The sequence below is a fragment of the Calidris pugnax genome, unplaced genomic scaffold, assembly GCF_001431845.1.
Source record: "Calidris pugnax isolate Ruff unplaced genomic scaffold, ASM143184v1 scaffold13, whole genome shotgun sequence".
In the NCBI taxonomy this organism is placed as follows: Eukaryota; Metazoa; Chordata; class Aves; order Charadriiformes; family Scolopacidae; genus Calidris; species Calidris pugnax.
In genome coordinates, this window is record NW_015090810.1 from 20918099 (window position 1) to 20930810 (window position 12712).

General features: G+C 44.4%; 1 protein-coding gene across 1 annotated transcript; it reads right to left on the reverse strand.

Annotated features, from left to right (window-relative positions):
* Positions 1-533: 533 nt before the first annotated feature.
* TGIF1 (TGFB-induced factor homeobox 1) lies at positions 534-11691 on the reverse strand. Its single transcript, XM_014938758.1, has 3 exons — positions 11248-11691; positions 4365-4591; positions 534-3020 (listed from the first exon to the last, which is right to left on the reverse strand). The coding sequence occupies exons 1-3, from the start codon at positions 11261-11263 to the stop codon at positions 2454-2456; spliced, it is 810 nt and encodes a 269-aa protein (XP_014794244.1). The 5' UTR covers positions 11264-11691; the 3' UTR covers positions 534-2453.
* Positions 11692-12712: the final 1021 nt, after the last annotated feature.

The following is a 12712-nucleotide window of genomic DNA, read 5'->3' on the forward strand; positions in this document are numbered from 1 at the left end:
TAACCTGAATGACAACAGCTTTCTTCCTCATCCTATTTTCATTTTTCAGTACTGCAGCTGTTCTAGTGGAATTAAAGAACTGGTCAGCTCAGCAAGCAAAGCTCCACTATTTTTTTTCTAAATTTGCTGACTTTTTTTTTTTTTATTATTTTAAAGGGCAGAGTAATGAAGAGTAAAGATCTCTGAGAACACCCTTTAATGATCTGAGTCCCCTACTTTTTCTCTACACCACAGCAGACCAGCAGCCTGCTTTGAAAAAAAAAAAAAAAAAAAAGATTAAAAAGTCAAATCAAACAATGCAAACATATTTGCATGACCTTGTTTTGCCTTCACCAATGCTTAAGGTGTGGGTGTAAGGAGTGTTGCAATAAACTTGCTTCCTGCATGCGGACAAGGAAACATCTTCCAAACCTTTATCAAAGCTGACACTCCTTCTTGGGTGTCTAGCACCCTTTGAGAACAACCCTCTATGCCACAAAAGGATGTCTATTGGCCAACTTTTCCCTCAACATTGACCTCACAGTTACACAGAAGTGTATTATCATTTTATTTTATAATTAGCCATTAAAAAAAACCCAAACAAACAAGTGAAAAACCATACATAGGCATCCCCGGGAAAATAACCTAGAAGTATAAATTACAGTGTGCCCAAAGGGACAAGACGCAAGGCTCTTTCCAGACTCATATGCTATTCCTTGAAGACAAAGTATTCAGCTACCTCTGCCTATATTCAAAAATATTTTTCTAGCTTTATTTCAGTAGAAAGTTTTCTTAAAAAAGTATTTATATGCATACAGTATATTAGGATGATTGTGTTATTGAAGCTGATGCAGACAGGAGTAAGCCACAGTGTTTACAATTTGCCCTTTTTCTTTTAAATATAATCGTTGATTTTTAACTTGTAGGTTAAATAAAGAAAGGCAGAAGCTCAGTAGAATTCCAAACAGTACTCCAGAGAACAAATGAAGAGTATTTCTGACACTAAAAAGAAATAAAGGCCACAACAAAACAAAATGCATACACATTGCAGTCTGAATATTTTAGTCTTCTACTCAGAATGATATCCTTAAATTCGTCAGCTCTCCTGCTCCACACAAAGCCCTCCCCCACCCTCCCAAACAGACAACTGGTTTGTTTTTAAGGATTAGCCGGAACTGATTTTTTCCCCTAGAGGTCTCTTATTTCACTGTTGTTAGAAGAATAGGGGTGGGTGACTGACATTCAAGTAAATTGAAATGTGAGCTGCAAGTCTTCACATTTTTCAGTAAGAAGTCATTTTGATAGCAGAGCCTTTTTCTGAAAGGTAATTTAGATTCTGTTGGTCAAAATACACCCCAATACAACAGGGATCTCTTCTAAATCTTAGTCAACCACCTGTTTGAGTATCTTACCAAGACCTGGCTCCCAGAATTCAGATTTCAATCCAATAGTCTCTTCTATTTCAGTCTGCTAGAATTACAGAGTCAAAACCTTGTCATTGGTAGTCAAAGAAATGTAAGAGTGGGAGCCCTTGTCCTTCTCCAAAATTTGTCGAGCTGTATCGTAAAGACCTGCAAAGAATGCTTGCCCCAGCCCCTTCTTCTGCCTTCTAATTTCGTCTTCAGGTCAACTTCCCCATGGGCTGTCACATCTCACAGCCCTGAAGTATTTCTGGGAGTCAAAAGCTGGAACTCGTAGAAGGGCCTAAGATATCCCACTGAAATTTAACGAAAGTTGCCTACATAACTCCCTTTGGCCCCTTTAAAAAATTTCAACATAGCAGAACACACTCAGGTACTTCTGGCCCACTTTTCAGCATTCCTTTAAACATCTGGTTAACAACAACTGCTAGCATAGCTCTCTTAACAAAACAAAGACAGTATGAGCACAAAAGTATTTCTCACTTCCATTGATTTCAAGATTAAAGCCGTGGTTTTTGCAAAGCTCGTATTCAACAAAATACTCTGTAGGCATCCATTTTTAAAGAAAATATTTTATTACATTATGGGAAAAAAGCATAATCATCCAAAGTTTGTATTGTTAAAAAAATTGAAAATTTATTTTAGACAGCGTGTCGGTATATTCTGTTCCACATGGGAATGATAAGAAGACTCTATCATTACTAGATATTGCACAGTCTGAAAGAAACAAAAACAAATCACATGATCTTGGGAACCATCTCACATTATGAAAAACCTACAAAGAAAACATTAAAAAAAAAAAAAAACCCAACACACAATCCTTTCTTTCTACAGTAGCTTTAAGTTTATAATTCTTGGAATGACCATATTCCACTGAAGACCATCTCAGTGACAGGAAGCTTCATTTCAGCAATCCCTTGTGCAAATAAGATTAATAAAAAAAAAATAATAATAATGCAGTGAAGTCTTTTGATATCGTGTGGGTGGCAATAACCACACAGCTGTTAGATCCCTGCCTGGAAAAACAAAACGGGGAAGGAGAAGGAAGGGAATTTAGGCCATAAGTTTTGCCTGCAACTCCATTTCTGCCGCCCTTTTGAGTGCAACATCCACCAGCAGCTGAAATCCACTAAAATCCTGGTTAAGGTCTGGTGGGGTTGGAGGAGGAGTGTTAAAGAGCCCACTTTGTGCATTTGCACCAGGTCCCAGTTTAGATGCGTCCTCATGGTAGGAGAGGGAGTTGTCTGTGAAGGCGTTGGCTGGGGGCTGCTGCAGGTCCGTGGTCTGGCCTACCTCAGCCGGCTGGCAAAAGTGGAACGGGGCGTCTTTCAATGCAGTCACAGTCGTGTGGCAAATCACCGACGGCCGAGCCAGGACCGATCCCGGGGAAGACGGCTTGGAAGAGGACACAGTCTTGCCGAGCGGTGCGCCAGCAGGAAGGAAGGCAGTCTCCTCCAGCAGGGGAATGTAGTTCTTTGTGCTGATGGAAGACTCCACCAGGCCGCCCTCGGGAAGCTTGGTCCCTCGCCGCGAGATAGTGAATTGATTTGGGTCTTTGCCATCCTTCCTCAACATGTCAGGTAAAAGCCTGCGGCGTGCATTGATAAACCAGTTGCAGACCTGGGAATATAATGACATCTTAATTTCTATCTTCATTCATTTCCAACTATGTGCCATTAGAGTTAGATTAATGAATCCCTCCAAGCAGTTTCCTTAACTGCAGAACAAAAGAGAGACCTACTGACAAGTTCTGACACGCCTGGCAAAGGCCCTTCCCTTGTCCAGGCTCTACCCCCAGCTCCCCGCTCCTGTTACAGAAAGCCCCGGGACATCTGAAGACTGCTAGAAAAAACGGAGGGGTTTAGAGTTTAACTCTGTGCACACACATTAACCTATTAGCTATTGTTCCCTATGCTTAGGTTAATTAACAACAGGAAAACCTTTTCTCTCTGAAGAGAGCCACTCCTCCCACAAATAGTTACTGATTTTCCTTGTTCAACTGACTGTGTCGACAGACATAACATGAATTACCTCATTTAAGTTTGTCCTTGTTTAAATATCAAACCAGTTTCCTGGGCGATACAGGATAGTTTATAGTTCAACGTCTTTTTTTCTGTTTACTACATAAAGGAGGTTTTCTTTAGGATGTTACATTAAGGAAATTTTACTTTACAGCCAATTACAAAATTTGTACTAACGAATTAATCTGGAAAAATAAAGCCCAGGAGTCAACACGAGTGCTCTATTTTTAGCACCTCTCAAAACCAAACCAGAGTTTACCCAAGTCCTCATGCAGCCACCTTTCCACGAGGCGGAAAGCAGCTGTTAATAGCCATTCCACCAAAGATGATCACAGAACATGAGACTGATGTGTCCAAGGGACGTTGCAGCTGCCAGCAGTATCCCAGGATCAGAATCCAAACTAGCCACAAAAAAGCCTCACCACACCTATACTAACAGACTTGAGTAGCTGTGTCCCGTATACGTTGTTCCACCAATTTTAATGGAAGCCCTCATACACATAATTATATATGTGCATGTTCTACAGGAACAAGCCTCAAGCTGCAGTTTTAGAAGTGAAGAATTGTATCTTAAGCTGTGCATCTACCACCATAAAAGCTCTGTTGACAAATAAATACCTTCTCCTTACAATAAATCGCCTGATATGGACATTTTATGTCTTTTGGGGCCCGATTCCACAAAAATTAGGATGCATGCTCAAATTAATGACTGACTGTTCTTCCAGAGGAGTAATTTTATTCCCAATAAACAAAGATCATCATATCACAATTCATTTGGACTTTTCCTTACAAGTGCAATCAGAGGGAGAGTGAGTAACAATAACAAGGAAATCACACATGACCTGTAAACATTTGTATCAGTGACTAGACCACAGGCAAATTAAGAAGAAAACAGAAAACAGCTCCTTTAGAAGCAAGAACTATTTATTTATTTTTTCTTTACCTGTAGTGTGGAAAGGTGTGTTTGTCGGGATAATAGCGCTTTTTCTTGCTCTGAAGGATAAGCGTTGTATCGGTGCTCATACAGCCAGTCCCGAAGTATCTGCACAGATTCCTTAGGCAGGTTGCCACGTCTCCTCCGTTTGCCTGAGCCAGCAGATGAGGAAAGATCCAGTGGGACATCCATAGTGTCATCATCCTCCGTTTCACTGCCTGATATTGCAACTACACCTACAATTTTAAGAAGAAAACAACCATCAGCCTCCTAAATCCGTCAAGTACTCAGCTGCAGCATTCTATGGTTCAGACACTTTTTATTACATTAACTGTCTCTGCTGTGAGTCATGGCATAGCCTCCTATACAGGAGATTTGTCCTATAGCGTTAACTTGTCAAGCTGTAGCTTTTCTGTCAGCTGAACAAAAAGTAGCACCAATGATCTGTTCCTAGGGGAATTCCTCTCTGCAAACCCTCATTTTCTTGTTCCCCTGGCAACCTTTTATCTGCTGCATGTTATCAGATAGCTTCTATCTAATGCCAATATTGTCCAAATTTGCTTGCTATGGTATGCTTCCAACACTTTTCTGCAAGGATAACTATCCAGTGGCTGGGCAAAAGGTCAATAAGCAAGAACTTCAAAGACCCAACTCAAGAAACGGGTCCCCTTCTGGGAGAAATAGCTTGTAGATTTTAGAAATCAATAGCTCATTCTAGAGCTATTAATAAAAAAAATAATGGAACAAGAAAATAAGAAAAGTTGTGTCTGCCCCCACCCCTGAGTGGAATTTCACTTAGGAAGGAAAAAAAAAAGTGCAGGAAAAGGAAAGAATCAGGTACCTAAGAGTCCATCATTTTATCAGGAGATGGATTTTTTTAATTTAATTGCACTTCTGTATCAAAGAACCACGATCATTTAATGTTTGGGTGGGTTTATTTGTTTGTTTTAAATTTACCACTTTGCATCCTGATTATTTTTTCAACTTCATGGTTTTCATCTCTTATTTTAATCTGTGGAAATGTGTGTTCTGTGCTATACTTAACTACAAAGGTTCCAGATTTCCAAGTTCACTGCATACCTTTTTTCTCTAACACAAAGGAAGGAACAGATTTCAAAATTTGATTATCCCTTTATACATACACCACACCACCAGTATCACAAAGCTATGGTATGTAAATAAAATTAAGACAAACAAACAAACAAGTAGTCAGTAGTTAGGAAGACTACAATTCTACTCCTTTGGTAGGATATACAATTCACTGAGGAAATAATCAGTACCATAAAACACAAAAACCACCATGCTTTAAATACTCACCAGGTTAAGCTCACCACAGATTTTTGGAATCTTACAAATGATATATAAATCTAAGTAAAACACCACCCATTTTCAACTAGTACAAAACTAATTTCAAGTGAAATTATACTGGCTTTCAGAAGCATTTTCTAGAAACTGTAGAATGAAAACAACTCACTCTTTCTATGTTTTGAACTTAAGATTGTGGGGGTGGGGGGAAGAAACTTGCTCCTTCATAACATCAAAACTAAAACCTTAATAGTAAAAACAAGTTAAATGTCAAAAGTAAAATTTTTATCTGGGTAACCACCCATAATTCAAAAATTCTGTTTAAACCAAACCGCACAACACAGGAAGAAAGAAAGAAGGGAGTGTGTAAGTTTTCCTTAACACTTGGGAGGGGAGGACGGCAGGGGGGGCACGGAAGGACCTTTCCCCACACTTTCAAACTTCAGCCAAAGCTGACATGGTAAATTATTCTTTCCTTCCCCTATTTATGAATAGCTTCAACATCCTTAAATTTAGTTTTAAGCTGTCCAAACTTGAAAACATATTTTTGATATGCAAGCATTCCCAGCAGGATGATCAATCTGCAATTTGTCTGGCGTAGTTACTTCAGTAACTTACTTAGTATTGTTTTCATTCTCCCAATTGCTGATTTATGTAACAAACACCAAACTGACATACCCAATTTTTCCTGTGATGATTAGCTACACAAATTATCCAGTCATGGAACAGGAACAATAGGATAATATTTAAATAGTCAACACAAGATAAACTCTAAATTATGTAAACAGGTTCTTAATTCACCTAGAAAGTACGTCAAATTTGCTTTAAACTGATTCCGAGCAAACTGCTTTATATTTGTCATAGCTTCACGGAAAGTGCTGTCATGCTTGCAACCTAACCTGAGAACATGCCTTGCACAACACGCTCCTGGAGCCACGAGGAGCATTTCTTGGAACAAAGATCCTGCACAGGCAACACGATGGCTTTGCAAAGCAGCTCATCCCTTTTAAATTCAATTTTAAAACTAGCTAAAACTAGCCTACGCCATTCAGACAATGTTTTCAAGTGAGCTGTTCTTGTTTGTCAGAAACCAGAAGTATTGCAGCACTTCAGTGGGTTGGGTTTTTTTGTTTGTTTTTACATATAATAGGCAGCAAGACAGGACCTTGGGAAACAGGGAGAGGCAAACAGTGAGGGCTGGAAATAAGAGGGAAGAGAAGCCAAAGAAACTACTCCTATGAGAAAGTTAGGTGTCTAATGGTTTGTGAGCCATATTTACATGGCATAAACAAAAAGTCCTCCAGACACACACCACCCCATCTGAAGTAACCTCTGCAAGTTCTAACCATGGGAGCCTCTCTGAATTTGAGAAAATTGATTTGACAGCAAAACTTCTTCTAGAAGAACTGTTGCCCTTTTTCACCTGAAAAAAAAAGCCACAAAACACTGTCTGAAAGCCGGCAGCATAAAAACGTTTCTCTATTTTGCAAACATGATCTTTTGCTAAAGTAAAAGTTGCCATCTGACTAACCGTAACCTACCTAGCAAGAAATGAGTCAACAGCAGAGCCTGCCCTTTGACCTGCTCGCTTAGTGTGTCATATTAATTGACACAGTGAGTTAGTGACACAAAGCGGGTTTTGGTTAAGCAGGAAACTCAGCGTAGTACAACTTCTCCTCATTTAAATGAGCTCATTTAAATAGCCGATCAGCCCTCTGAACTTGTGGCAGATCTCTCCGGCGCGATACAGAGCGAGCAGCAACAGGAAGTCATGGCTAGAAATCTCGCACTACCCCAGCTGATATTTTTTTACTAGAGCAGGAGCCACATTGTTGCTGTCAAGGCTCTGTTTTCATTAAAGCATTCCTGCTGATTACAACCCAGCTTTGTTTTTCCGTCTTGTTAGTAATCAGGCTATTCGCTGCTGGTTTCCTGTTTTAACAGGGCCCAACTGAAAAGGCTTCTGGCTAAGCTCCACGACTGGACCATTGGCTTACTGTTATTTACACCCAGAATAAAGGCTTGTGGACACGACGAGTAGCCCCAGCTGACCTACTAATTTATTTTGTCTTAAAAGTAGGGTAGCAACAGGTTATTTTATGTCTCCTCCTAAATACATTTAACCTAAACAGAAAAACTGCTTTTACAGGACTAAATTAAAGCAGCACCAGTTCATTGGCGGAGAGGCCTGAAAAACAATACAAAATCCCAGTTCTCCACTCCCACCATCACCACTTAGATGAGCAGTCCACGCTATTAATGACCTAAGAACTACATGTTCAGCATCCCATCTTTATAAATTACTTTATCTTCCTGGCTTCCCAGCTGAAGCCATATCCACGATTGAACGCACTGTTGCATTGTGTCACAGCCCAAAGACTTCACAGGTCCTCTCATAATCAGCTCAGGGAAGATTACACCTAGGATCTCCAGCCTAGGCTCACCACCCAACCGTTAACAGCTTGAAACAACTTGAGTAAAAGTACAGAGATGACTAAAGCTGATTTCAAAATAAACTACTGCTACTTAAGAAGGCATGCTGAAATACTGTGAGGGGGAGGACAAAGTATTTACAGAGGCTAAGAAAAATGAAATGGAAGTTAAGCAAATGACAAATTTAGGCTCAGTATCAGGGGAAGAAAAAAAAACCCAACAAAACACACAACTATCCCATTGTGTCGAGGAAGAGCTTCACAGAGGAAGTGGCAGAAGCCAATTGTTATTCAAAACAGGACAAAGTATACCACAAGGAACAATCTCTGCCCTCCAGAGAGGGGATGGACAAAAAACACCTTACGGAAAACCTCCACCCCCTTAGGGTTCTCTGAATTTATTAAGACAGATTTTTTTTTAGCAGCACAGACAAACAGAACCAGTTCCCATCTAAGGCCCCGGTCCTGTTGTAACCAAGTTCAGTAGGATTCCTCACATGTATAAACTTGAGCACATGCCTGTGTCTTTGCGAGATTGTATTCCAAATCAGTTAATTAACAAGCTGAGTATGTTCAGTGTGATTGCTATCACGTTATTATTTCTACATTAACTATCCACAGAAGAGTCCTCGGGGTTTTAATCCACAGCCTGTTAACTTTAAATAAATAATAAAAAAAAAAACAACAACACACCCAAACCCAAAAACAAACAAAACAACAATATACCAACAAAAAAACCCAACCAAAACAACATCCAACAAAAAAATGCAACACACAAACAAAAAAACTAACAAAAATGTAATGTGAACTTAAAAATCAACAATAAAAATAAAATAGTTTAAATTTATTCATAAGTAACCACGAACTACAAGGATGCAGAAGGGAATTTCCACAGTTAAAAAAAAAAAACAACCCACAACAACTTTTTCCTCTGAATAGGTTTCATAATTGAGGAACTAGCTTATTTGTTCTCCTCTGTATTTCACACAGCTTGCGCTCTATCGCTTCTAAAGCAGTCAGGCTTGGCTATGCTATACTTTTTTTTTTTTTCTTTAAACGAGGGTTTTTTAGGAGTGCAAGCAAGAAATCTGTAACAAAGTCACTCTTTGAAACTTCTTGAATGAGCCTGAAATGCCAGGAGGTCACAAATAACTACAAGCCCAACCTTTAGTAAAACAAAGGCGCCCTAGCCCTAACATCTTTTTAAAAGTTTCCGTCTTTGTCTCCTCACCTTTTAATTTCTGCCACGCAAACCCCAGGCCCATGGCCCCTCTCAAAAGTTCTCCCTCCCGCCTGTCACCTTTCATTGTTTCCATTGTTTCAGCCCAGGACTTGCAATCCTCAAAGCAGATCTTTCCCCCCCCCCCCCTCTCTCTCACACACACACACACAAAGCCCTACACATGCATACCTAGAAACTACGTCAGCGTTTTTCACACGCATTTATTTCGGAGGTGGCAAGAACAACAGTTGAAAGTGCAGGGAGTTTTGGTATTTCACCAACCAGCAGCTGCCCTCGGGGAGAGAAGTCTGAACAATGGAAGCAACAGCAGACAGGAAACCAGCTCACCACTGCTGTGCAAATAGGGAGCATAGGAATGTCCTAAAAATAACTGGGCTAAATTAATTCAGTGAGACCAAAAAAAAAAAGAAAAAAAAAAAAAAGAGCAAAACTGCTTGCAATAAGGTTAAGAATCTCAGGCTACCTAAGGCGACTGAAACATTTGAAAGTCGCTGCTGTCAGTGTCTCTAGGCTCAGGCGGCGGAGCTTGGTATGCAGCACATGTTGTAATCTAAAAATCCGTGCAGCTCGCTAGCAGGCTCCAACGCGCCCAGCTCCTGCGGGAACTCGGAATGCTTCGCTATTAAACACCACCCTGCCCGCTGTTTAAACTTCGTCTTTGTGCCCTAATTCCCTTTGTGTGCGCTCCCCTTAAACGAGTGGCACGTCCAAAGCTTCTTACCAGGGTTACAAACCATATTAGTACATCGCCTTTCCAGCAGCCCAATGATTTCACGAACGACATATGCGTTAATTGCTCCAAGGATATTAACAATGAGCGAGGCTGCTCTACTATAGAGCCGCAGGAATGCGTAGTAGGGGAAAAACAGCACAACTCTGGAGTACTGAACATGCGCACTGCTCCTCTCTAACCCTCCACTTCGGGTAATTTAATGGTCTTTGAATGCAAAACACCCTTCATGCACGCCACGGACTGGTAAATCACAACTGGAGAGATCCTGCTTTGCTCTAAACTTCTTTCCAGCCAGCCTAGAAGTGTTAAATCTGAAAGCACGTTCCGCGTCTTTGTGGCCAAGCTCCAATTTAAAGGCACTTAAAGCACCACAAGCGAAAAGAAGTAACAATTCTCTAACTATAAAGTTTGTCTGCTTGTAAATCAACACAAAGGAAACTTCAAGTGACTTACTTTTGGGGGGGGGGGGAAATCTTGCTCCTTTTAATCCTGTGTCGAAACTTTGTACTTTTTTGTTGTTGTTTTAAGGGATAAAAGAAAGGGAAGGCAAACCCAGCAACTTTGAGCAAAACAAGGCTGCCGAGGGCGCGGATGGGGTTTGAGCCCCCCCCGCCGAGCCCCCCAGCCCCACGCCGCCCTGCCCGCTCCCCCCGCGCTGCCGCGAACAAAGAGTTGCCCGACGCCGGCAGGTTCCGAGTTACGGGAAACCTCGCTTTCTTCCCCTCAACTTGGGAAAACGACCCTCGCCCTCCGTTACCGGGACGGCGGGGCTCGGTGTGGAAACGCGACAAAAACAAAACACGTTTTAGGGGTAGGCAGGGGGAAGAGGCTCGGCGGAGGGAGCGAAAACAAAACTTCGCGAAGACACAAAGCGGGCGGCTGGACATGTTTTTGACAGGGAGCCAGCGGCGCGGAGAGGCGGCCGCCTCCAAACAACAGCCCCGCATGTTTTGTCTGGGAGCGGAGCATCCACTGCCATCTTCCACGGGAGCTCGGCCGGGGGGGGAGCGGGGCACACCGGGGAGAAAAGGGCCGAGGAAAGAAGGAAAAACAGACTCTGGCTTGGCAACAGCCTCCCTCCTTTCCACTTCCCCCCCCTTCGGCCCCCCCAAGTCGTTCCCGTAGGGAGCGGAGAGGCGCAAGGGCACCCCGTTTCTCCCAGCGCCCCATCACAACTACCTTTTTTACTTTTCATCTTGATCGCCAGGACCGAGCCGCCGCTGCCGCCAGACACCCCACACGCTAGGAGCCAGGGGCACTCACTCGCCGAGCCAAGTTTCTCTCCCTTTGCCGGACGCTTCTCCCCCTTTAAACTCGGCGAGGAGGATGAGGACGGAGGAGAAGCAGCAGCAGCGCCGCCGCGGAGCGCGAATCCCGGCGACCAGTCCGGAGCCGCGCTGCTGTCAGCGGGAGCCGCAGGGCTCTGCCTCCCTGGGGGTTTTTCTGGTGCGGCCGCTGCTGGGGTGGGCTTCCCTCCCCCCCTTCCCTTTGTTCCCTTCTGCCGGCGATTGGCCCCGGCTCCTTAAAGTGAGGAAAGGCACGGGAGGGAAAGGTACACAGCGCCCGCCCTCCCCCTCCTCCCGCAGCGAGTACGGGAGAGTCACCCAGCGCTGCACTGGCACTCGCGGCTGCCGCGCTGCCTCCTCCTCCTCCTCCTCCTCCTCTCTCCTCCCCTCCCGGGCTGCCGGGGCGGGGGGGGGGGGGGAGGCCCGTACCCACTCGCTCTTGCACACACAACGGCGGCGGGGGGGGCCCCTCCGTGCCTCCCTCTCCCTCGCCTTTCTTCCAGGCAGACGTTTGATCATTAAACTGGAAGGAGAAGGGGACGAGGGAGGGAAGGAGGGAGCGGGAGGGGGAGGGAGATTTTGACAGCTGCCCTTGACTAGCCTCCTCCTGTTGCTGCCGGATGAACCACCCACTCCTCCGCGTGAATAGCGAGGAAAAAGAAAAGGAGAGTCCGTACGGCAGGAGGGGAGAAGGAGCCCTCCAAAGACCGGCGCCCCCCCGAGCCGGGCTGCTTCGCCTACTGTTCCCCCCCCACGCCCCACCGCGCGATGGCACCGGGAGGGCAAGCCCCCTTTCTGGGGTTATTTTTACAATAGTTTCCAAAAGGTTGTTTTTCTTCCCCCTTCCCCCCTGCGTCCCAGCCCGGTGGGTTTCGGTGCGACACATGCTCTCTAGCCGTAGAAAAGTCTCCCCGCTCCACTCATCCCTCTCGGGCGAGCACGTGGTGCAGCAACAGTTTATTTTCCTCCGGGATCGGGGAAAGGAGGGAGCTGGGGGGCGGAGGGCTCGTCCCGGCTCCCCCACCGCACGGGGACGGGGGGGCTGAGGGGAGCCCCGAGCCTCCCCGCCTTGCGGGCGGCTTCGGCGGCAGGTCCCCCGCCGCCCCCGTTAAAACGAGGTGCCCCTCGCCTCCGGGCTGGGAGGTTTTGGCGTGGAAGGCAAAATAAGCCGCCTGGCCTCGGAACACGCGTGGGGACGCAGCGTTTTTCAATGCCCGGCAGTGTGTGTGTGTATATATAGATATATTTGTGTTGCTCCCGCACCGCCACGTGCTGAGCTGTTTGTGGACGAGGAAGGGGCGGGGGACACACATACACACACAACAGCGTGACGACCAGGCGTTGGGGGGGGGGGGGGG